Below are 26,302 nucleotides of genomic sequence, written 5' to 3'. Positions count from 1 at the left end.
ATGCCACATCGATTCAAAAACAACTTAACTCTTTCGTTATAGTGGAAATTGACCGATCTTTAGGGGTCTAACAAAACATTTCTCTGTGACATAAAATGCAGATGATTCGATGCCCTTTCCAACAATACGTTTTAATAGTGTTTGCGAAAATAATGGCTGCAAAAAAATGATATAATTCAAAAATTTTGTTCCGACATTGAAGAAAATGAAAAGAAAAATTGTGTATAACAAATCACTAGTTGTAGAAAAAAATTTAGAATATACATCCTGTAGGTAAACATTTCCAAAACCCATCATAGAAAAAAAAAACCGCCGCATATCTGCTCTTTTTGTTGCAAATGCTGACGAAAGATGATAGTCGACTGGCGCACCTGGCAAGTAAATGCCTCCCTTCTCTCTCCCGCTCATCTCTCATGCTGTTCCTCTTCCATCGCGCTCCTCCCAAGGTAAACACGCCAAAGGTTTGCTCATAAATTTACCGCCTTCAACTGCTCCAGGCTGGGTGCCTCGATGACAGTGCTGCCGTATGCCGGAGACACGCGATTCCAGGCACCCTGCTACAACGTTTATAGAGCCACGTTTACCTACCCCACGAGCATTTCCAGCAGAACGTGAAACCTATATAGTGGAACCTTTCGTTTCTGTTGCCATTTGATCTTTTCGAATGCCACCAGGTCAACAGCAGGCAACGATTTTCTGCAGTTGATGTAATATTTCATTTGCTATTGCAAAAACCGAGCATCCGGAAATTTTTTAATAAAGGAACACTGCAAATAGCACTGATGTATTTATTTTCTGCCTTATGTCTGCATAATGTCTTGTTCAAGAATGTTGACAAGTATGAACATTAACCCCGGACTCAGATGTTTAAATTTGGCTGTGGGTATATAAGACTCCTGTGCAATTTCTGTCACTGTGGCCGGGTGGCTGAATTGAGTCGAGGACAGACAGACAGACAGACAGGCAGACATACAGACAGACAGACCAAAATTTCTGCGTTTTCTGCTACAGACCAAAAGTAGCCCATGAAAGACTATCGTCTTTAAAAAAATTGAGTGGGCACACAACATTTTGTCAGATATGAAAAAAAAAAAAAAAGTCAGCATGCGCCTTGTGGCAAAGTCCAAACTTCATTTCAAAATGTGCAATTTTGGATAGTTCCCTGGAAAAAATGCGGTGGTTTGACATCACTAGAGGCACCAATCAACCCCACGTGGAGTAAAAACAGCTTGTCAATGACTACGGCCAGCACGAGATTCGAGGCAAGCAAGCGAGGGGCAGAAAGCGCCGGAAATTGGTAGCAAACGAAACTGCAACTGGCTGAAAACGCCAGGTCTCCTTGGTAAACATGTGGGGGATCTCCAGAAGCAAGCTTTGGCAGAATAAAGCTACCCTTTCCCCAAACGAAAGCTCACTAGCAAATAGCTGGTGTCATTATCACCTCTCAACGCTGTCAGAATACTAAGTTGACAGCATAATTTGGTATTTGACCTGCTGGCAGCCTTTCCACCAAGAAAATTTTATGCTAATGCAGCATAGCCATGTGCCGCATGCTTTCTTGTGAAGTGCAGCAACCATGCCCCCTCTCACGTAAACACACGCAAAAACCATATTGGGTGAGTTGGTGATTCATCTTAACAAGACAGTGCAACAGAAACAAAGACTTAAGCTGAGGCACACAGGACGAGCGCTGCTTCCAACTGAACTTTTATTACAGAAACAAGCCATATTTATAAACACGCATGCACACACCTATGGTGAAACATCCGAACCGATAAGTAATCTATAGCAACTGTGCCGAAAACATGAGATTCAAAAACCGCAAAATGATTACCACCCCCTCGCACTGAGCCCGTGTGTGTACATTGAGATGGCAAGCTAGGTTGCTCCATTTCGCACATGTAGACACTCAAGTTCCTTGGTGGACAGGGCTATGGAAGGAGCGCTCACACAATTGTCGCCGAGCTTTGCTATTTCCGCAGCCTCCACAATTTCCCTTGTCAACTGGTCACAATGATACAGAATGACCTGGCATTCGTCAAATTTCGGAGTGCATTTCTCGGTGGTGCCCTAGCAGTCTCGGCAGTCTACGCCTAGGTGCCCTCTCACACTTTTGTGGACGTCGTCATTGGGCCCTCCGAGCCTTCTGTCCAGACACCTGCCCGTCTGGCCCACGTACTTTTTGCCGCATGACAACGGAATCTCATCGACTACCGACGTTGTGCATGCGACCAACTTCCTTTTGGGGTTTGTTTTTGAATCTCATGGTTTCGGCACAGTTGACATAGATTACTGATCGGGTCGAATGTTTCACCGTAGGTGTGCGGATGCGTGTTTATAAGTATGGCTTGCTTCTGTAATGAAAGTTCCGTTGGAAGTCGGCACTCGCGCTGTGTGCCTCAGCTTAAGGAGTACTGACACCAAATTTTGACACCTAAAAAATGATATAATTGGCTTTAGTAGTTTCTACAGATGCCTCCCAGAAATTTTTGCAGTGACCTGAGGCTGGAATCGCATCAAAAATGATTTGATTGATTGTGAGGTTTAACGCGCCGACGCAACGCAGGCGATGAGGCGCGCCGTAGTGGAGGGCTCCGGATTAACTTTTACCACCTGGGGATCTTTAACGTGCGCCGAAATCTCGTACACACGGGCGTTTTTGCTTTTCGCCTCCATCAGAAAAGCGGCCGCCGCGGCCGGGAAACGAACCCGCGACCTCGTGCTCAGCATCGAAAATCGATTTTAATTGTCCCAGCCGCGAGCTACCACAAATCGGCAGAACTAGCGAAATCGCTATCGGTGTGATGACATGTTGGCCGGCATGTCTGGCCGGTTCAGGGTGACGTCATATACCGTATTTATTCGAATCTAGGCCGGCCCCGATTCTAAGCCGACCCCCGAAAGTCCAAAGCCACAAAAAAAAAAAAAAAAAAGGTAGGTTGAACAAAAAGGCGAGGTCAGGGTTCACAAGAAGAAAACACGCTTATTGAACATGAAGATGCGGTGCTCATTCTGAGTCATCATTGCTGCTAGCCTCTGAATGCCATCCTCGTTGCGGCGCACGCAAATATCATCTCCCGTTGCGTCCTCCAACGACGGACATTTTTTCATCCACGCCGAAGTCCCGCCAGGCTTGAACGTTCGACGACAACTCCACAGCTAAAACAACTTTTTTTTCAAAAGCGGCACTGCTTGTTTGGTGCCATTGCGCTGTCAAAACCAAACGCCAAACGCCACACCGCACGCAGGCCCCTATCCGCACAGTTCAAAATGGCGGCATCGCCCCCAGCTATGGCCCCTTAAGTGGCCACTGGCTCGTCTCGTAATGGCTACAATACTTTCTTTTCTGGGTGGCGCTAGCTGTGCGCCACTTCCCTCCATTTCACTTGGAAATTGGCGCGTGTTTCAAAATCCTCGAATCCCAGCCGACCCCGGAGTTTGATATATAAGTATTTCAAAAAAACTATCGGCTTAGATTCGAATAAATACGGTAGTTGTTTTCGGCACCGGAAACGTCGGTGGTGGTTGTCGGTGCGCTGCCGTTGTCGGTGGTCTTCGTTTCAGCAGGAAGCGTGGGTGTACCTCTGTGAGCAATGCTTGCAAACTTTGTGCACTTTGCATGTTTGACATCTTTGCTCTTCAGTTCGTGGCCGGCGCATGGTGTTCCCTTGCACTGGCGCTGAAAACTGCGCGGTGTCTTATCTGACCGGCCTGTGCGCATCGCCGAGCTCAGCAAAGTTCTGCTATGGCAAGCTTGTGGAATGCGAAGTACTGCTCAGTGGAAGCCTGTCTGAGCAAATCGACGACAATGCCAAGATGCATTATTTTCCACGTGACGATCTGCAGAGCAAAACGAGGACCGAGTTTGTGCGTGGCAGCGGCCACAAGAACTGTTGCCCAAGCCAGCGAGCAGAATTTGCTCGTTGCACTTCTCGGCTGCTACCTGCAGAGCCCGAAGTTGACGGAGGAGCGGCACTAAAAGCGGAGTGAAAGCGATTATGCAGTTTTAGAATAGGGGAAGCCGGCATTGGGGGCCCCAAGAAGTTAGGGGAACCCAAACGCAACGCGCTTGCGCGCGCTGAGTTTCAGAAGAGGGGTGTCCCCACCAGCCCCACAACGCTTGTTGCTCGCGTCAGCTTGGTTGTTGGGAACTTTAGACTTAGCATCGTGGCGAATACTTGATCACCGCTATCTATACAAGTGCGAATGACCATCCCTTACACAACTTTTCTCCACACCATCATCCCCTTTTTCGCATGTGGAACTTTATTTTGGCAATAATTGCCGTTTGAGCAATTGGTGACCAAGACACCTGCCGTGGCCTGTTTTGATTCTAACGCGCGGGTGGCGCCATCTTTTGGCCGCTCGCCGCACTGCCATCTGGATTGAAATAATTGTAAATAACAAGGAGATCAAAGATCCATTCATGCTCCAAAATGAAAAGCCACACCGGACAAATTCGTACAAGTACCTGGGCATCACCATTGGCAGTCAAGCGAACTACCTCGAACGGCACGAGAAGGACACTGTGAAAAAATCAAACAAATTGAAAGGGCACCTCGCGAGACTTTCATACAACCCCTGCACTGTAGGACGCACACTGTGGAAGGCACTCGGAGTACCAGCCGTGACGTACGCAGACGATGTGCTGGCCTACTCCAGACCAACGCATGCAGCAAGACCAAAACGAGCTGGGCCGGTGGCTGCTCGGAGGCCACTGTGCGACCCCGCCATCACAGGCCAAATGGGCTGGTCCCCCTACGAGGATCAGATTCATGGCGACCACAAACTACTGCAAACACATATACATGCACCTTCGATACAGAAACCTGAAAACTGACTGGATAAAAAGGCTCACCGGCCTCGAAACGAAGTAGGGCCGAAATTCGACAAAACATGAAGCTAAATCTGAACAAAAGTGGCAACAGATTGCCAATAAAGAGCTAGCAAGTGCGAGCAAACTAATGCAGGGGTGAGACAGCTGAATCATGTTTGGGAGCAGTTTTTGGAGCAGCGAAATCTCGATTTTGGAGCAGAAGAACCTTGCTTTGGAGCACGACATTTAATATGTCACCTTAGGAGCCTAACGAAACTCAACAAGTGCAGGCCTATTGTTGTGAAGTTTTTGCACTTCAAAGATAAGGATAAGATCTTGAGCGTGGCTAGCAAGTTTAAAGGCTCGGACTACAGCGTCGCTCAAGATCTTTCAGCGCGCACGGGCCTCGCCCGCAAACGCCTCATTGAGTTTGGAAAGGCCCAAAACCTTACATTCAAGTTACGGCATGAAAAAATTGTTGCAAATAACAAAACCTATGTATTTGGCTACTCCACCAATCAGGTGCGTTGTCCCCAAGTGAGATGCTTTGTGCAGTCTACTAAGTTCAACCTCGTCTTATGTTCTTCTACTAACCGAAACGTGGCTATATTCGTCAGTCAACGACAGTGAAATCTTGCCGTCCGTAGCCAATTTTGACATATTTCGCAAAGATAGACCTGATAGCTCCCGCGGTGGCGGTGTACTTATCGCCACTAACCGTAATCTGCGTTGTTCGCCCGTGCAAATTTCGTTTCCGTTGGATATGATTTGGCTCAGTTGTAATGCTACTCATCAACGCGTCCTAATTGGTGTTTGTTGCCCCTAAAAACGACAGCTCCTTTACGTCACTACTTCACGACGCCTTAAGCACACTAAAAGCGAAATACCCAAACAGCCCGATTCTTCTTTTTGGCGACTGTAACTTCCCCTCTGTTGACTGGTCCGATCCTGCATCTACGCTATCAAAAAATAGCGCCGATAGTGATTTTGTAAATGTCTGCGTAACATTTTGTTTGTTTCAACTGGTGACTCAAGCAACCCGCATTACAGATCATTTTTCCAACATTCTCGACCTCGTTCTATCCACCCATGCTGATAACTTTTCCCCTGTCACTTGCCTGCGTGGCCTTAGCGATCACATGGCTGTACACACAACATTTTCTTGCGACATAATTACAGTGGAATCTCGGTGATACGAATTCGGTTGATACGAATTTCGCTGTGATACGAATTTTCAAAATTCTCCGGTGAAAATGCATTGTATGCAATGTAAAAAAATTCGGATGATCCGTACGTATTTACCACTCCGGTGCGGGTGATACGAACACGCGAGTCGCGAGCAGACGACTGCGGCGTGGACGGGAGGCAGGAGCATTGTGCGGCCGAGCAGCCTTGGTTGCGCGCGGGCACAAAAGCATTAGTCCTCCCCCGCTGACGGTAATCCTGGGGTGCTTACAACAGCAGCAGGAGAGGTGCTGTTCCGAACGAACAGAACGTTTTGCCCTCTCGACGCCTGGTCTTTCTCCCTCCCTTCTTTTATCTCCCGCTACAATCTCTTCTCTCTGTACCTTTCGTTTCTGCTGGCTGCAGCCCGGGTGCCTCCAGCTTCCTTTCTTGTATTACACTTTTTTAATAAACCCCGGCAATCAAGCGTTCCCAATCAAGCAAATACCTTCGCCATTTTGCCTTCGCATTCCTCGCTTCTTAGGTACCCCACGCTCTAGTTACCCTGTTGTCGCCTTGCCATGTTGCCTGCGCCACTTTCGCGTCAATTATGTTGAAGTGTGAACCGCATGGAGTGTTTTCTGCTCATGAAAACGCTACGCTGTGAATCTGCATGCTGCGCGCGGCACGGCAAGCGGCGCCAACATGGCGGCGTCACCGGCCACGAAGTGGTGCGGGTAGCTCGACCGACCGCTTCTGACCGCTCTTTAAGACGCCACTTAAGGAACAAATGAAGTTGCTTGCACAGTAAAGGAGCTGATAATGTGGGCGAAAACGACACTATAAAGCATCGTCCGCGCGGCTAGGAAAAGCGCCAATCAAATATTCGCAAGCATGGTAAGCCTAAACATCTCCGGCGGCGGGGCCAGCGGGCTGTCCGAAGCGTTTTCAAACTGCCGCCATGAAGAGAGCAGGCCCCTCCCACTGCCGCGCGCGTCGGGCGTCATTTTCCGAGCGAGGTAGAATGGCAGAATCTGTCGCGGGGGCGAAATCGTCAACGCGCGCGCAACGCCGATGCGCACGAATCGCACGCGGTTGGTGCACGCACGTTGTGTCGACGATGAGCGCGCGTTTTTTTGACTCCCGCGTTGACGATTCGGGCCGGCACTCCGGCGCGCCGGCGTCAGCCTCTGCCTCGGTTTCCGCCAACATTGGTTGCCGCGAACGACAGTGGGAGAAGCCTCACGACTTGTGCCAATGGGGAGACGTGTGCCTCATAGCGGCAATTTCGAAACGCTCGCAGCAGCTGGCTGGGCCACCTCTGCGGATATCTGGCGCGGATTGGATTTTATAGCACAGTTTTCTCCCACACTGTGAGCTCCTTTCCCGCATGAGCAATTTAGTGTAAACCCTGAGCTGCGTTTTAACAAAAGGTTACAAGCGGTCGCTGAAGCTACTTGCACCTCTTCACGGCAAGAGCCGTTGCCGCCGCCTGTATCATCGTTTTCTGATGATACGAATTTTCGGGTGATACGAACATTTTTGCCGTCTCTTGAGATTCGTATGACCGAGATTCCACTGTAAAAGCAAAAAAACAAAGAAGATTCTCACACTATACGATACAGGTGATTACAACAGTATAAACGAGGGGCTAACATTATTTGATAGCTTCTCCACTGGCTTCTCACAACGCTCTCTTGAATCAACTTGGTTGCTTTTTAAGACAGAGTTGCAACGCTTAAAACAACTTTACATTCCTACCATCACAATAACGGAGCGAGTGGGCTCCCCATGGTTTACTGCATCACTAAAAACGTTTAAATAATAAGAAGAAGCGTTTCCTTCGAGCAGCCAAAAAATCTAACCGTAGTTGCACGTGCGAAAAGTACTATGGTGCAGCCCAAAAGTTTGACGCCCTAATGCAACAGACGAAACGCAATTTTTATTCAACTAATCTACCTTCTATGCTCCAAACCGACCTTAAGCGCTTCTGGAAAACTATAAATCCAGATCAATCTAATTTGATAGCCCTTTGCGATGACTCTGGCTTTCCAGTTCCCGACAACGAAGTTCCTGATACCCTGAATGCAACTTCTAGTGAAAATTTTACGACTGAACCCTTGAATAACCTTCCTGATGTACCGGCTTTTGCGCACCCGCCAATGAACAACATCATTTTCGAACCTCACAGAATAGTAAAAGTAATTGATTCGCTAAAAAATTCGTCATCTACAGGAATAGACGGCATTAACGCCAAGGTATTAAAAAACACTAAATACACTTGCAGCCTTTTTCTGTCGCTCATTTTTCAAGAATCTTTAAATACCGGCTGCGTACCACACGACTGGCGCGCAGGTAAGGTCATCCCCGTCCATAAAAATGGAACTCGGTCATGTCCATGTAATTACAGCCAAATTCCTATCACTACCGTTTGCTGCAAGGTGATGGAACACGTTTTATACTCACACATCGCTCTACATTTCTAACATCTGTGGATTTCTTTCATGCAAACCAGCACGGCTTTCGTAAAGGTCATTTGTGTGATACGCAACTCGCTCTTTTTCTGCATGATATCCACTCAAGTCTAGATCGCAATATACCGACTGACGTAATTTTTATCGATTTTGAGAAAGCCTTTGATAAAGTTCCCCATGCTCGCCTGCTACTAAAATTGCCATCCCTAAACCTTCACCCGCGTGTTGTTAACTGGATCCACGGTTTTCTAACATGCCGACAGCAGTTTGTCTATGTTAATTATCATTCATCATCATCAACACCAGTACTCTCAGGCGTACCACAAGGTACAGTCCTGGGACCTCTTCTGTTTTTAATATATATCAATGATTTGGCTTCTAATACAGTCGAATCCCGCTACAACGAAATTGACGGGACGTGCGAAAAATTTCGTTGAAGCGAAAATTCGTTGAGGCGAAATCTGCCCCAACACACCACGGAAAGGCCAGAAAAATAGCCCCGTGCGTTTCCGCAACATTGGCAGCATAATACAATGTTTAGAAAAAGGAGTGACGCGCAATAACTCATGTTTATTCGGATAACAAACATACCAATGGTTATCTGTTTTTTCATCACCCAAAGAACGCGTTACGGAGGGGGGTGAAGATATGCAGGCGCAAAACGTATCGCTGTACAACAAGGCGTGTCCACCGAGCTGATTACTTGCAGATAGCTGCTAGGCCGTGGGAAGCCCCCCTCTCGCTTGTGGCAGGAGCAGTGCCGTTATCTTATCCTCTGACAGGGCACGGCAGCTGCTGACCTTGGCAGGCAAGACGCGCGCGCTTGTATTTAACAGGACCGCGCGCTCGCGACTAAGATAGGATGACTAGGCTTCAAGACCAAACGTGCAAACATGATTTTCGCTCTTGGCTATGAAGAATGGTAGAAGGAAAACGGCAAGGACAGCTGCTCACAACGCATACATGACGGCACCGCGCCAGCAGCGGAGCACATTCATGCAATTTCAACTAGATGCGGATTGGCCTTGGCTAAGCGGGCCTGCGCCTCGTGTAAAGACGGCCAGCCACATCGTTATCACCATCAAGCAATGGCGTGCGCCTATGAGTTATTTTTAGTTTTGTTTTGGGTGGCGGTGTGGTCGCAACGCGCATTTTCGGTGAAACTAAGCGTCCTGAATGTATAAAAAGTTACAGATAGCTGGCGCTATGCTTATTTTATTGTCAAATAATTGTTCAAACCCAGCCCAAATCATCGAAAATTTCGTTGAAGCGAAAGCAAGCCTGACAAATGGTTCGTTGTGGCGAAGACTTTGTTGCATTGACTTCTATGGCTAGCTGACGGGGAATTGGAAATATTTCGTTGAAGCGGAAATTTCGTTGAAGCGGCGTTCGTTGTAGCGGGGTTCGACTGTATTTCTTCTGGCATTCGTCTCTTCGCAGATGATTGTGTAATTTATCGTCCGATAACAGCTCTGACAACTCTGCTCTTCGAGATGACCTTAATCGCATCCGACATTGGTGTAACACTTGGCTTATGTCTTTAAACGTCTCTAAAACGAAGCTAATATCCTTTCAGCGTCGCCGCAATTACATCTTATCCAATTATACCCTTAACAATCAATGTATCCAAACTTCTGATTCGTTAAAATACCTTGGTGTGCATATTTCATCTGATTTAACTTGGTCCACTCACATCAACAGCGTTGCCAATTCTGCGAACCGGCTGCTTGGGTATCTTCGCCGTAATCTTGCCCTCACATCTCCTGCTGTTAAACTTCTTGTCTACTAAACTTTTGTCCGACCCAAGCTTGAATATGCTAATGCCATTTTCGACAATTACCAAATTAACCTCATTAATGTTCTGGAATCCGTCCAAAATCGCGCAACAAGATTTATACTTTCAGAGTACTCCCGTGGTTCAAGCATCTCCGCCCTGAAAACCCAGCTTAATCTTTCCACACTTGTATCTTGCGGCTAAATTGCACGACTCTGTCTTTATCACAAATTTTTCAATTCTTTGCCCATCGATGATCAGCGCATCAGCGCATCAGAAGAACGCACCACCCATCCTAATGTGGTGTATCCTGAGTATGCCCGCACCACTACTTCTCAGCAATCTTTTTTTCTGCGCACTGTGCGAGACTGGAATGACCTGCCTGCCGAAACCGCCCTTATCATTGATTCCCAGTGTTTCAGGCGAACCATTGAAACATGCCCATGATGTTTTGCGATGTTACCCTATGTCGTGTGTACGCCCACACCTCATGTAATGCCCCAAGCCGGGGCCCTTGAGGAACCAATAAATAATAAAATAAAAAAATTCGGCAGTTTGAGGGGGAAGTGCAATTTTTAACCTGTTTTGAACATACATAACACTGAAACAGCCTTTCAATAAAGTTTTTTTCTACCAGAGTATCACAAAGTACGAACTGCACTACCTTTTTACAAATTATTTTTAAATTATTAGGCTGTTGAAAATATCAACTAGAAAAACTAAGCAATCTTGAGGCATTTTTATTAGCATGTGAATGCTGAAATTACCGTGCCTCACACTCAAGGCCGAAACACGGTGAATTCGCGAGCACCGCATTGTTTTTGATGAACTCCCGTCTTTCGAGTCGCACAACTTCCCGCAACAGATCAAATGACTGAATGTAAACCCAGCCACCCCCATAACCAAAACCATGGTAGAACCCGGCGAAGAGCACTCTGCCTGAACCATGAGCAACTGGTTCGCCCCACGGCCATGTTTTCCCATCTTCACCACACCAAGACGGGGGCGCCAAGTAATGCTGTTCCGGATAGTTTGTCGCCTCAGTACACATAAGCATTTTTTTATACAGGACTGTGCAATGTTTGCTGATGGGAAAACTTTAAAAACTCACAGAATATAACATGTGCAACCATACATTGGACTTTAAAAAAAAATATTTTGGGGAATTTTTTCTGCATTTTTTATTGAATGACCAATCAAACCTTCACAAACAGCCTCACCCGGGGGGATGCTGGAAAATTATGCTGTCAGTAAGCAGTTTTTCCCACTGAAACTGACGGCAGCATTAAAATCCTTGGCTCTCAGACTGTTTTTGGAGCAGTTTGGCACAATTTTTGCAATTTTCAAGCTTTTGGAGCACGCAGGAAAACAAATTTGTATCAAATCTGCGCAATATGCGCAGCTATCTCACCCCTGATAGCGGCCTCCAGAAAGCAAAGCCTCGCCAAGCCCCACAAACATAAGGAAGAGCCCGCGGCGATGCCATACTACCGTGGCGACAGAGACAGCGCCCTGCCGTTCCAGGCACGCCCGGGATCCCTGCTTGCGCAGCAAAGGTGACACGAGCTATTCGGCGTGGACCCAACATGTCGGCTGTGCGGAGCGCAGAGCGAGACGATACAGCATGTGATCCACGAATTTCCAAAGCTAAACGACGAACATCAGGAAGCGACGACATTAGCCGACAGCCTGGCAATCACGGGTGTTTCAGAAAAAAACAAAAGAGCAGCAAGCTTCGCACACCACACGACGACCAAACGACGACATTGGGAGCAGTACTGCCGAAGTCTAGAAAAGGTCCCCACTCGCCGTATTTCCCGCATAGACCAAGTGCAGAGCTAAGTGGACCAACTTTTCTGCCACAACCGAACCGGCCGTGCTGAGACCAGCTTTCGACGGGAGTGTGTACTGTGTACTGCTGTGTACTCTGACCCCCGTGGTGCCTCCTCACGGGGCAAAAGAAAACTCGTAGATAAAACCAGCGCGAACTCAGACGAAGACGAAGGAAGTGTACCATAAGGACAGCCGCTGGTTTTCATCTGATTTCTGGTCCTCAACTGACATCCTTCGTCTTCGTCTGAGTTCGCGCTGGTTTCATCCAAGAATGTCTTTCCAACTAGCCCAGCTTGCAACCCTCCGAAAGAAAACTACTGTGCCAGGAAATTCTAGCAGTGCTGGTGCAGATACTTTATCCCAGACGCCACACCACGGGTGGCAACAATTTTATGAAGTGCAACTTTCCCATACACAGGGGTGAGACAGCCCAAACAGATTTGGGAGCACTTTTCGGAGCAGCAAAATTTCGATTTTGGAGCAGAAGAATCTTGATTTGGAGCAGTTAGAGACATTTAATACATCGTCCTGTGAGCTTAAAAATTCATTTTTTCAGCAATTTGCAGGGTCAAGTGCACATTTCAATCAGTTTTGAATACACAGAACACTCAAACAGCCTTACCTGAAAGAGTTTTTAAGAGTATCACAAAGTACTAACTGCACTACCTTTTTCCTAACTGGTGATATTGTGTTGTGCCTGCACGCAACACTGACAACAAAACTGCCGTTAACATTAGAGAGTTTTAGCAGTCCGTCTGTTCTGTTGGTTACTTTGTTACCGGGTTTACCGGACCGGTCTGCGCCTGCGCGCGCGGAAGGGCGGGGAGGCACGGACAAGGCGAAGGCAGGTCCGCGGAACTAATCCCCCTACGGCTACGAATGCCCAAGTGCCCAGACGAGTCCCGGTGAGCACGGTAACTTCGTACACGGCGGAACAGACGGACTGCTAAAACTCTTATCAAATTTAAGGGCTCCGCAATTGTGGCGTTTTTTTTTTTTTGCTGTTTTAATGCTAACATTATTATTTTTGTAATCCCAGGCTGCGTTGTACGAACGACTGTAGTCACAGCAACAGTTGAGCAGCTTCGAGCTAACGGTCGCATAGCCCAACCAGCCTACCCGTTTCAGTCCCCGGGGCGCAGGTTCACCCTATGGTCATTTAAGTAGCGTTAATGTTTAGCCACCTAGATTTTGGCATTAAATTTCACTTGGCATACATCAAGTGTTATAGTCGCGTTCTATGGCAACTGTGTAGTCCTGCAGCTGTTGGGCGCTGCCTGGACAGGTCGCAGCGCCGCAGCACAGCTCGCAACTTTCGTGTCGACCGTTCCATCCCCGAGGCTCGCGATCGCGCTTCGAAGCACAGCAACAACTCAGCATTTTACAACAGCACAACGAGCCAAAAAATTCACTTCCCGAACCCGATTATAGACGCGCGCACCGCGTTTCGCATTCAAGGACAAACCACGCCAAAGTCGTAGGCCTCACATTTCAATGACCTTTTTTTCGAGCCGCTCAACTTCCCGTAATCTGGCACCAATCTCAAACCATATCCCCGCGTTAACGTCACTGTTCAGAGCCACAACAGATAGAATGAATAGACTGGAACCCAGCTGATAGCGTAAAATAAACCAGGGAAAATATCGGCGATATGCACTGAGCAGTGAGCGCGTTGGTAGCAGCCAGATCAGGCGGCGGCCATGTTTGTTGCTGCAGCGATGCCTAATCGAGAAGGCCGTTTCAGCGAACCCGGACGAGAAGCGAATCGAGTTTTCGAAGCTATCGCTTGCTTCGTTTCAGTCTTTCTATTTGTGCCATTTCTGTGTTTGCGATTGACCGACAATAAAAGCGGTGACCGGGATGCGGGAGGCTTTCGTCCCCGCCGAAACTGACATGAGCATCAAAATCCGTGCCGTTGAGGCTCTTCTGGAGCAGTTTGGCGCAATTTTCGCCACTTTCGTGCTTTTGGAGCAGCTTGGCACAGGAAAATGGAATTGTATCAGAAAGGCGCAATATGCGCAGCTGTCTCACCCCTGCATACGTACAAACATATGTTCGAACTTCCTGTGGCGCTTGATGCGCCTGCCCTGAGTGAAAAGGGATCAGGACCATGAACTTACTTACCGCGGTGCCGGGTCGGACCACCGAACCTTCGCTGCCGGTCAGCGTAGGCTTACCATCGCGGCAAATATCTCATCGCCGCTTTTAAGATCAGCTCTGATAGCCATCCCTAGCACAATTTTTCACCTCACTAACACCTACTTTCTCGCATGTGGAACTTCTTTTCTGCAATCAGATTGATTGGAAGAGTGACGACAAGCTGTTGCAATCATGGCCTGCACAGGTTCGAGCCGCAGTGATAATAAAAAACGGACGACGGCGAAGACGTCGCCGGCCCAATTGCCTCATCTGTGGCCAAATAAAGTTGTTCTTTCTTTCTTTCTTTTTTTCTTTCCGCCCGTCCATCTGGTGGCAGCGACTCATCCGAGTCTGACGATTCAGACAACATGTCGACTGCGCAGGGGAGTGCGGACCATGTGCAACTCTATCAGACGATGCAGCAAACGTCCCTGCCGTCACGGATTTTTGATTGATGTTAGCACCAGCAGTTCTTGCAGCCACAAAACCGTGACGTCACATTGTCCGTCCTGCATTTGAACGGCCATTTGGCGCGCAACGACTGAATTTGAAACTGATAGGAATAAATGCGTTATAATTAATTACAATTATAATATTTATATAATATAATATATAATAAATATATATTATAATTATAATAATTATAATTATAATTAACTGGTGGGTGGCTGCTTTTGGTTCGATTTTTGTAATTACTGCACCAATAGGCATTCCTTAATCCGAAAGCGAGAAATTTAGTGTCAGCAGGTCTGTTTCTGCTGCGCCTTCTGCTTAGGAGGGAAAAAGCATGCCGCAAAAAGGCCATCAAAAATCTCAATGTTGCTGGAGCAGGAAAATTTAAACCGATAGAATAAAGGCAGTGCCTACACAAGCCACTGGGGCGCGTGAGAAACAACTGCAACATATCGAAACCGGCAATAGAAAGCACCGATCACCAGTGATCGATTTGAATAGCATGATCATGAAAGAGCTAAAAAGATAGTAAGATGTGGCTGTAAAACACTCACTTATTCACACCCAAACGTTACCCTTTGTGATGTGCTTTTTAACAAAATCTGCCAAGTCCCCCTCCCCACAATTTGGAAACCAATTTGAAGTACGACATTGCAAACATTTCAACAGGCAACACCATTGTCTGCATTTATCCTCTCTTGGAGACTGAGCTGCAAGTTCTTGAAGCCCCATTTAGGAAGAGGAGAAAGAACACATTACCACAACACCACATGTGCTTGCTACTGCTGTTGAGGTCTGCGCTGGCTAATAGCAGTGGGGCTTAGCCAAGGTGGCCTCGTAAAAGAGCTCACTTGCTGTTGGGCCCTAGGCAGGCCCCGAGAAGATAAAAACTGCCCCTCAGCCTCCAGTGGTGCTTTCACAAGTTTATGCCTGAGTGATCTTGAGCACACAGTGGCGTCAAGTGTGAAGTAAAAAGTGGAAGCCTTGAAGGCTGATTCTGAGAGTTGTTCACGCAGCTTTTGGAGAAGTCACTCCTGTGTGGCGGCTGGTCACTGACCCTTGGCGGCAATGGTGTACACCCGAGTGCCCATGACCCAGCGGCACTTCCGCCAGGGGCCACAATTATCCTACTGTCCAACGCTTGGAGCGTCCCAGACGGCCCAGCCCACACCGATGCAAGCATAAAACGCCCCCGGGGCTGCCTTCTTTGTGCAGAACCCCACGGTATTCCACGCTACAGCAACGCCAGCATAAGGCAGCAACGGTCTGCTCGCGTGCCTACCTCGCCTCCACAAAGGAGGACATCAGATTTTTGTGCCCGAGTGCAAGTCTTCCCGGGATACCCTTCCTCGGAAGCGTCCTTCTTCGCCCTTGCCCCTGTGGCTGCTCACCAGAAGTGGCGGTCGGCCTCCTCCTCGGGCTCCTCGCAGTCGCTCTCCTGGCCATCCTCGCTGCCCTCCTCTTCATCCGTCCCCTGGGGGGCCACAAACAAATGAGGCAGGCATGAGCCTGGCGCTCACTCCAAGCCAGCACAAAGGGGCCCGCGCACATCACGGACACCCACGGGAATGCGCTGTGCCAGTGCGGTGCCGGCACGGCTCCCGAAACCCTTTTTCAGAGACACAAGCGTGGCACCTTCGCCCGTGTGGGAAGCGTCCGTCACGGACGGACGACGGACAAACCCGAGCCCAGCAAGGCCAAGTGACAGGGCAGCCAGTGGCTTGAGCGGACCGGAAGGAGGCGGCAAGGGCCTCTCGTGCAGGCAGTTAAGGGGAGCACGCGAGTGTCAGCGCCACAGGGGGCCAGCCACATCTGGTTCACCCGCCTGGACGCTCGGACAAACGCACTGCCACCCCCACTGCTCACCAGGGGTGCTCTTATTGCTTTGGTGGAAAAAACTTGGCCTTCTGCTCCATTGGTATTGGTGCCACTTCCACTCTGACTGGTAGGTTCGCGATTCATTTGTGGGCGAGTCTTTTGTGCCACGTGGTGCAAAACCTGGACAGTGCGGCCAAAACCATGCTTGCCTCCGCGAATGCACGACAAAAGAAGGCGTGCATGCAGTTACTTACAACACAAGCAGGTGCTCGGTAGACATGAGCAAGATATTGCGACGGAAAATGCCCCTATCAAACAAGACGAGCAAATTTCAACAAAGCCTTCCTGGAAAACAGTGTTTTCAGTCGATGGTCAAAGGCACTCACATGAATGTTTGGGTAGAGGGAGTCCGACTCGTGTTAATCATAGCACAAATGCAAGCAACATTTTTGAGCCATCGAAAAAATAATAGAAAACCCTGGCGAGCCATCCAGATACATTAACCCTTCGCACGTGTCCCAAGTTCAGCGCACGGAGCGGGCCTGCATTGAACTATTAGTTTGGTATAACATGGAATCTCATTCCAATGAGTAACTTCCAGTGAGTAAACAACTTCCACTGAGTAAATTGCAACTCTGTTTTAACTCTTGCCACATGTGATTCATTTCTCCCTAAATGTTTGCGAAATAAACTGTGTTTGTCTCATGCAACGACCCCCTCATCTTTTAGAAGAACTTGCTCCCGCCTGTGTCATGAAGCCAATTGGCTCACTGTCCCACTTTCGTTCAGTGCCCATACTTTGCAGAGTGAACGCCACTGCACCACCCACATCCAGTTCTTCCCCGCCTGCCAGAACAACCCCGTAGCACGACACCTCGCAGTCCAGCAGACTGAAAGTTCTGGGTGAGCACTTCTTCACAAGGAGCGCAGCCGGCATGAAGCCCTGCAAGCGAGCAGGGAGCGACCAGCGAGGCGAGCACACGCACACAGCCAGCCAGCCGGGCACACCTGCTCACAGGGCGTGGTGCCTCACGGGGTGACACGGGCTTCCCGCAGCCAGACGGCCAATCCAATGCGACCGCAGATGGCAAGGCCTCCCTCGCACCCTTGGGGCCCAGCCGAGGCAGAGCCACGGTGAGGGCGTTCCACTAGCCTGGCACTGGTGGCTGGGGAGCAAACAAGGGACGGCAGGAGCCTGGTTCGCAACAAGGGGGACGTCGGGGGGGCCCCTTGGCAAGGCCAGGCGACACAGTCTCGTCTCGTCCTTTCCCGCTATGAGGATGATGACGATGCATCATCCCTCCCTCTCCCTCTACGGTACACTGAAGGGAATGTGTCAAACTTCCGCTTTTGTTTGCATTGCATGTACTGGCTCAAATAAACACACTTTGCATCACTTATGAAAGCCTGAAAGAGAAGAAACAATACCATCTAACGTTTGCGGTGGCCACAACAACTAACAGCAGTGGCACACATTTGTGTGATGTGAATGGCCGATGTCCAACATTGGAGTTCAAATCAACTTCAATTTTGCTTCGGTGAAACAACATGCTCGGCGTCCAGCGTTATTGTTGGTCAGAGCTCTTCGATCAGGGTTCGTACAGGCTTCAAAAGCAAAAATTCAGGGGTTTTCAAGGACTTTCAAGGACCAGAAAACACATTTTCAAGGCCCCATCTAACGTTTTATCAGGGATTATTTATAATTTCTTTAACACAATGCAAAATTTCGTTGTTGCCCAATTCCTAAGCACATTAGTGCACATTTAGATAGGCGCTAACGGGTTCGTGAATGCTCCCCCAGCTTTATTTTTTATTTCACAGTTGGCATTTAGAGGTTTTTCTTTTTTCTTGGTGTTTTGCTGAGGCTGTTTGATTTCAAACATTACTAAACAGCGCAACAAAAACACGGACTATAGCTGAGGTACACAGGACGAGCGCTGTTTAGTAATGATGGATAACCAACTCGCCCAATACTGCACTTTGTTTGATTTCAAAATTTCAAAATGTTGCCTGCGCCTTCTGCTTTGTCAGCAAGAGTATGAGCTGAAATTAAATCAGCAAGTGTTGCTGCAAGGCAGGATGAACTATGTACACGTCCACCATTTGCACGTAAAAGCAAACGCAGATGGAGCGTATGAGGCACAGCAAAAATGCAATGAAAGGCCGTCCACAGACTAGATGGAACATGCAAGATAGAGAAGAGAAGCCGGCTTTCACTGGATTGTATCGGACATGGATTCTATTGAGGAATGCTGCTCCCAATGTTGCCTCGTAAGAATGATAATCCACCAAACTCGTTATTTCATGCAATACACTGAAACTTGATTGTTACAATGTTTATTTACATTTTTAACACCTAAAATCCACAACAAACACTTTAAATTTTGCGAAAAGACAGGGCCATTGGTTATCTCCAGAAAAATCAAGGGTTTTCAAGGACCATTTAAAAATTCCACGACTTTCCAGGCCTTGAAATTGACACTTCTAAATTCAAGGGTTTTCAAGGTTTTCAAGGACCTGTGCGAACCCTGTTGATGTAGGCAGTTGTGAAACTCTGCTTCGAAAAACGGCCCGCACCTGGACCCCCCCTGCTTTGGATCGTGCGTACGGTGGCGCCACCGCACACACTATCTAAAAAAACAAAGTAATTATTCAAACTGATAATTTAACATTAAATTGTTTTAAACGTACATAATTCTTTATTTTTGTACTTTCCTAAGTTATTTATTGCTTCCTTAACTGCGGTTTTTTATTGCGATTGTTTTTGCGTCTGCACAACTGCCTTGACTGATTGCCACTTGTGCGGCCACTCCGGCACAACACAGGTCCGACCTGAAGTACTAAATTTGCAGTTGTCACTCTTACACTCTATGACACAAGTAATCCAGTAGCTGATCAAGCGGCTCTAAATAATCCTTTCAAGCTTGCGTAAAGCCGTGGGAGCGAATTTTTAACTTTCTTTGCCGCCGAAAGACCGCAGATGACACGCAGCAGACGACAATGCACAGGCGATAACGCATCTGGCTGACCACACGGCCGCATTTTTTTTACTACTCTTGGTTTGAATGCGTATAAAACACTTGCAAGGCGCTACAAATTTACGTAAGCACCCAACTACGATTTTTTGCCCAGGTCGTCGAGCGATGACGACGTTGTATAGTTTATTTTGTCCCTAACAGATGGCGCCACTGTACGGGAAGATCCAAAACAGTGGACCAATCGTACGGCCACTTTTTAATGCATGGGGCCTACGGGGAGTTTCGCAACTCCTACATCAAGTAACTCTGATTGTTGGTTGGGCATTCTTGATATCTCAGAAATCGGCGTGCCACATTTCTGCCTCGTTGCCAGCTTGGAATCATAACGTCCACTAGGTGAGGCGTAAGCCGTGACAGAACGCCCTCTGCACTGCGCCCTCGTCTTTAAAGCTTTCCTGGCTCGTCCCTGAGGCGCAAGAGGCTTGTTCGCACTATTCCGAGAGTCGGCTGCTTTAGCCCTGTGCCCGCAGGCACTCGCTGCTTCAGTCAACACCACGCCAACGAGCACTTGACACCGTGTCAGTGTCAGTCCACACAGAAACTGCCAACTCGTTCGTGGGGCAACGGAGGTTGCAGCGCAAAATGGTGAATGCAGTGCAGTCAACCATAGAAAAATTCGAACCAACCAAACTTCACGTTAAACAGAAAGCACTATAACAGCATCGCCCACTTCTCTTCTTTATTTTGAGCATGTGACACAGTTTGCCCTGACAGTTCAGATTGATGGCTAATTCAAAGCCTGAAGCCATGCTGACTGCTCACACGGAGGAGCTGTGCACAACAAAGAAGGGCCTGAAAAGGGAGAGAGGAGAGCATACACAGGAGCAAGTCTCAGCTGACCTGCTGCTTTACGACTGTGCACTGCTTCAGGCACGATGGTGCCGCTATAGCACAGGGCACGGTAATGTTTTGGCACTTACAATCTTTCCATTTTATCGAGAAATGATGGTGACCTCAATGTTTTTCATTCAAAACAACTTCCCGTTAACCTATATTTTGGGTTTAGCTTCAAATTATCGAGCGATTCCTTCTACTGAACTGCATGTAAAATTGCTGGGACCGGAACTGCCCTTCCAATAAACCAAAAAATCCAATTGAGCTACTTCGAATTATCGAGGGTCGGCTGTATAGCAAACGTAACCTAAACAAAAGAATCAACCTAAAAAATGTGGTTGATGCCTGCTTCATAGGAATCAGTAAAACATGAAAGTGAAATGTGCCTTCAAAGGAGCGTTTAAATGTTTATTGTGCATCCATATGAACTTGCACATCGCTATTATATTACATTGGTATGGCATCGTTAGATGCATGAACGCTAGACACTGGATTGCATGCACCGGATTGCATTGCGTAAATATGCCTGGAATCACAGCCCCTTGAAAACCATGCAAATGAAGCCGAACCGAAACCGAAAGCAGTAGGTGGTGGAGGGTGCCTCAAGTCACTCGCATGCCACGTACAAGGAGACGTTGGCATCAAGGCACCAACTGTCATGATTCGCTTCGCCTCTCCTAGACAACAGAACCACCTGAATGAACGAGGTAGTGGGAAAGATATACGGCACGTTCGTAGGCCTACTTGCACCTGAATTCACAGCACAGTGGGCATAGCGCTGTGTACCTCCTGTTGTGGCGAGAGAGTTCTTGGCTCGAATCCGGGCGGAGCCGCATCAACAGAACTTTTTCTGGCGATGTCATTTCCGTGACGGAAAAAACGCCGGTGAGATCTTTTGTGCCAAAAAACACGCCTAAACGAAGATTCAAACTTGTTGCGATGCACTACATACATTTTAGCGTCACAGCATTTCGAGCAGCTTAGCCAGCGTTTATTGAATATCTCGTGTGCAGGAATGCGTCCCCAAATCCCCACGAATGTCTTATCACTGGCCACTGCATTCCTTAGGCAGGAAAAGTGACCACTGTGCTCGTTCCCCCTGCACAAGAAATGCTTCCCGCACCTTGGTCTTACGCTGTACAATAAAAGCTTCTGTTGGTTATAATTCCTTGGCACAGCTGCCTTCATAAGTAATTTGAACGAGTATTTGTAAATAGCACAAAATATTTGCCTTACTGCCTTTATGACAGCTATTACTGGTTTACAGGAAGCTTTGTTTATTAGGGGAGACTCCTTTAAACAAACACCAATGCAGCCAGGCAGTTCCCAGAAGAAGAAATTTCTGTAATTTTAGAAAAGCAGTGTTCCAATTACTTTTCACGGCACCTGTACGTACATTACCGCTGGTGACTTCTCCCACTTGCAATTAGACTTAGTACTGGTGTACCAGTTGCACAGGCATATGCAGCTTACAGGTCCAGTTCAGTGAGGTCAGCGAAGCGTTGCATGTGCACTTGTGTGGAGCTACTTTGATTGATTGATTGTAGAGTTTTGATGCGCCGACGCAACACAGGCGATGAGGCGCACCACAGTGGAGGGATCCGGATTAATTTTGACCACCTGGGGATCTTTAATGTGTGCCGAAATCTCGTACACACGGCCGTTTTTGCTTTTTGCCTCCATCAGAAAAGCAGCCGCAGCAGCCAGGAATCGAACCCGCATTGTGTGCAACTGCTTTGACTCAGCTGACTTTACTAAGCTTGATACAGTCTAAAAACTAATCCACTAAAGCCACATTCTCCCAGGCACAAATCCTATCGTAGCTTAGTCTTAACTGAGTGCACGCTCAGTGGGCGCCGTCAAGCCAAGCCTGCTCGAGTAAGCGTCACGCGAAACGTCATGGGAGGCTGGAGAGAGGAGGACAGCCCTTTTGGATTGATTCTTCTACCAAACAATGTTGTCAAACGAACCCAGAGTGGTTGGGACTCCAGACTTGAATGTGCACACCTAGTCAGTGTCCCTCCGAGAGAAAGAGAGAGCCTACACGGGTGGGGCCCGTCTCGCCCTCAAAGCGAAGCGACATTTAGCTCGGGCCCCCCAATCTTGGCCGGTTGACCCTGCAGTGCTTTGTGCTCCTTGCAGCAGTCCTTTCTCGGACCGGTGTGCCTAACAAATCTATCTTTCATTATGGAAGATACACTCACTGTCAGCGCACTACAAAGCGTGACTGGGGCTCTCAGCGCCAACACTCCTTTTCTATGTGGCACAAGACAGCCATGTGAAATCAGGAACAGAATCACGCTGCTGCTCGGTAAGCAGGATCAGTGCTGTTGTGACGGCCTTATACATGCTGTCTGCTCTTTAAAATCGCAACCTTGTCCAGCAACTCTCAGCACAGCTCCACAACCACTTTTTACAAACAACACTGAAGATGCTGTGCAACTTGTTTGATACATTTCCCCATTTGAAACCTCCGTCTCGCACAAGGGACTATGGTGCGGCTACATTTGTTCTGAATTCCCACGTAGGCTTCCACGGTTTTGCTGCTCCGCCATGGCTCCAGGGCGACAGAACTTTCAGCAGCCAGATTCATGGTAAGCTTTGCCGTGTTCTCCACAGTGGAACAGCCTTTGGGCCATAACGCTTTAGGGGCTGAATGTGATCCATGTAGAGAAGCTCCCCTTAGCCCTTTTGTGATTCCCATCGACAGTATGTTATCGATGAATACAAATTCACGTTTTGACACTCTCCGAGCACTTCTGGACAGTTAACATCCAAAAAGTATTTCATCAGTTTCACTTTAGAGTTGTTTTGCTTTTTAAAGCTCCTTCGTAGTCAAGCGCATATGGTTTCAGTTACAGCGTTGATGCCGCTTACCAGTGCTCCACGGGAATGGCGAATTTTGACAGATTCTGATGAACCTGAGCTGCATTCTGGATAATGGTAGCAGCACAGACACGTAAGATGACTGATTCAGCAGACTTCAGTACAGACGGCGAAAGCGCGTCAAACCGCCCTGGTATCCGCTGGTAAGTGCCGTGCATTGATGCAAACAGATATGGCCTGTTCTCAGGGTCACAGCTCTTACCTACAGGGTGAAAACTGTTCGGGCGAGGCCACTTGGTGCCGGCTGCGCAGTGGAGCCAACCTTTGTTTCACCGCATCAAGAAACTGCTTCGCACAGTGGCATGATAGGCACTAGTGCTTATATTTTTGTGTTTTGTATATTTGTACAACTTTTGTACTGGCACAGCTCATTATTATCAGCAGTCTTATTCTAAAAGCTTCTTGTAATCAAAGTGTATATATTTCAATTTTTTTATGTTCCCACTCTGCAAAGCAGCATTGATTTTTTTTTTGTTACTTTTTTGTTTTGATAACTTTTTGACAATGTTTGTCATAAATCTGTTATACGAAATTAATACTGTTAGAAAACCCTATCCTTTCTCTATCATGTCATGTCTTACACTTTAGCATCAATCATTTTCTGTGGCAGGAAAAAAAAAGCCCGATTCTTCCCCGGTCACGACTCCAGCAAGTCCCCAAGGTGGATGCCATTCGGCTAATCCGCGATTTGTTCAGCAGTGAGCACCCTGGATGCAGCGGAACGTAGGTGGGACAATTATCACAACTTTCCTATCGCCCCTTTCGTGGACTAGGACCCATTCCCCTTTGCCCACAAGACTAGAGCTGCTAGTGTCCCTGAGGAGGCATTCAGCACGTTTTACTATCTCGACCACCTCTGAAGAATGCCCTCTGCTGCCGTTCCCCTTGATTTTGTCCAGCTACTTTCTATGCCCCCTGCACCGCCTCCCAAGTGCCAATACATCTTCTCCGCTACTTCTCTGCCTCCAGGTGCTTCCATGCTGGCGCTAATGCCTTCACCGCATCGCCCAATTCGGCTCTCTTACTTATTCTATCTTGCCTGAAACAGACGCAAACAGCAATCTGGCGCGAAAAAATGTTTTCCCCTGCAACAGCTGGGTGCCTGTAGACGCAAAAGTGGCCAGTAATTTCACACTCTACCAAGTCTTTGCGCTTACCACCACCGGGCCACACTCCCAGGAGAGGACAGCACTCACCCCTTGGTCACTTGGAGCCGGACAGCCCGCTCTGCTGGACGCAAGGAGCGTCCTGAACACCTTGGCCCGGCTGCGCACGTCCGCACAGTCGCTTGTCGCTGAGGCGCCACTGCCCTCTTCCTCGCTGCCACTCTCGTCCACGGAGAGGTCTTCCACCCCTTCCTCCTCACCGCTGCTGTCCCCTTCCTCCTCCTCTTCTGGTGCGGGAACACTCTGCCTGCGCCTGCTGCTGCAGCCCTGCGAGACACCCTGGCCGTACTGCACAGGTTCCTCCGACCCTTCCCCCCCCGCAGCGCCCCGGCCAGGCTCTTCTCTGCTCGCAACGGCAAACCGACTGCTCGGCCTGAAGCGCTGCGACAGGATGGTGGCGCTGTGCGCTGCCGTCGCGAGTGACTTGACGGGGTCGGTGGAGGTCACAGTCCACAGGTTCGGCACTCGGCTCCCTTTGGCCACGCGGCCGGCTCTCATCATTTTCCTCAGGCTGGGTGTCAGCTTCCGGCCAAACATCACCGGCCGTCGCCGCCGTGGCTGCGAGCGCTTCTTGGCAGCTGGCGTCCGCATTGAACTGCTGCAAACGAGGAGCACTGTGACCTTTACTGGCACTAGGACAAAACTGCAAGCTGAACAACACCCACTGAAACACTACGGGCATGCGCACTATGCACGCCCACGTCACTATGACTGAGCCCGTACCCCGGCTGGTGTGGTTCAAGGCTCGGCTTTGATGTCACACTACAACCTCTATTGACAATTCACCCCCGCACACCCAATGGCTCTCATGTGCAAATGACACAGCATGGACAAGCTACCGCCACGACGCCGCCTCAAGAACTGCTCTTCCCGCATGACTACGACGGCCCCGGAAAACTGCTCTGATTGCACAGGTGGCTGCCCCACATGTGCACTCTGGCCCAGCTGGCTTCTTCCTTTAGCAAACAGCACCAAATGTTGACTGCAAAACAAGAGGCAAGCAAAGGCTGCCAATTTCAAATACAGGGTTTAACCTGTGGAAAACACTTGGGTTGCAATGCAGACTGTGAGCTGGGAATTCCACAACGCCTGCTTGTTTCACCCTTGCAATGAGAAAAGCTGCCTCTGTGGCCAGGGAAGTCTAGCCTGCTGCCACTTGCAAGACGTTCATATACTGCCACACAGCCCTGTCTAGACCTGAACCTTTTTCCCAAGTGGACGATGCCTCCCACTGCCAAACGATCCCTTGCCTCACTTAGCCGTCCACAGGCGACATGCAGTTCACCCCTTCAGCCCTGTCTGGCCCCTTTCCCAACGGTGTGGCTCTGCTCAGGTCTCGAGCACCGCTTCCACCCAGAATCGGGTCAGCCAGGGCCCCCTTGAGCCGGCCCACTGCAAGCGCCCACGGCCACAAGTAGCCCGCTGGTCTCCTCTTGAGTCGTACCGCCACAAGGCAAGCTCCCCCCCATGCCCTGAGCGACTTCTGCCGCCGAAGGTCCCACCACGCACGCACGCAGTCGGGCAACGTGCAGAGGCAAAGCTGGGCTTGGCCAACAGGCGTCTGGGAGTGTGGGACACTGGGAGTGTGGGACCCCGCACTGGGACACTGGCCGCCAGAGTGCATGCTCATCCAACTGTGCGCACATACGCATGGTTACGGGAAGCAGAAACGGCGCCAGGGGATGAAGCAGTGTGTGGCATGGGCTCAGCTCGAGCTGTCATGCCCTTTGAACATAGTGCATCCATGCAAATACATCGCCCAATATTCGTCTCATCTTTACCCTGTTGCCAAGTAGCAACTTTTGCATGGCATGGCAGTTCGTGCAGAAGTGAAGATGTGAACTGCAAGTGCACATCACTGCACCCAGCTGCCTCTTTTCCTGCAACAAACTTGCCCACCGTGCAGG

At 48.8% G+C, this 26,302-nt stretch overlaps 1 protein-coding gene across 3 annotated transcripts in view; it reads right to left on the bottom strand.

Moving 5' to 3' along the window:
* The window catches only part of LOC144152516 (uncharacterized), a 143,771-nt gene that overhangs the window by 101,741 nt on the left and 15,728 nt on the right, over positions 1–26,302 (bottom strand). For 2 of the 3 annotated variants that reach the window (XR_013319182.1, XM_077683808.1), the window contains exons 2-3: positions 24,426–24,993; positions 16,045–16,127 (exon numbers count right to left, since the gene is read on the bottom strand). Coding sequence is in view for 2 of the 3 variants with exons in the window: in XM_077683808.1 (XP_077539934.1) it covers positions 16,045–16,127; positions 24,426–24,986 (644 nt within the window). In the remaining variant the exon portion in view is untranslated. The remainder of the gene's footprint in view (positions 1–16,044; positions 16,128–24,425; positions 24,994–26,302) is intronic. The other variant, XM_077683809.1, reaches the window with a different exon arrangement.

The sequence above is a fragment of the Haemaphysalis longicornis genome, unplaced genomic scaffold (genome assembly GCF_048455015.1).
Source record: "Haemaphysalis longicornis isolate Haplotype H1 unplaced genomic scaffold, Haemaphysalis longicornis Haplotype H1 scaffold_9, whole genome shotgun sequence".
NCBI classification, from domain to species: domain Eukaryota; kingdom Metazoa; phylum Arthropoda; class Arachnida; order Ixodida; family Ixodidae; genus Haemaphysalis; species Haemaphysalis longicornis.
This window is presented reverse-complemented; position numbering and strand designations above follow the sequence as displayed.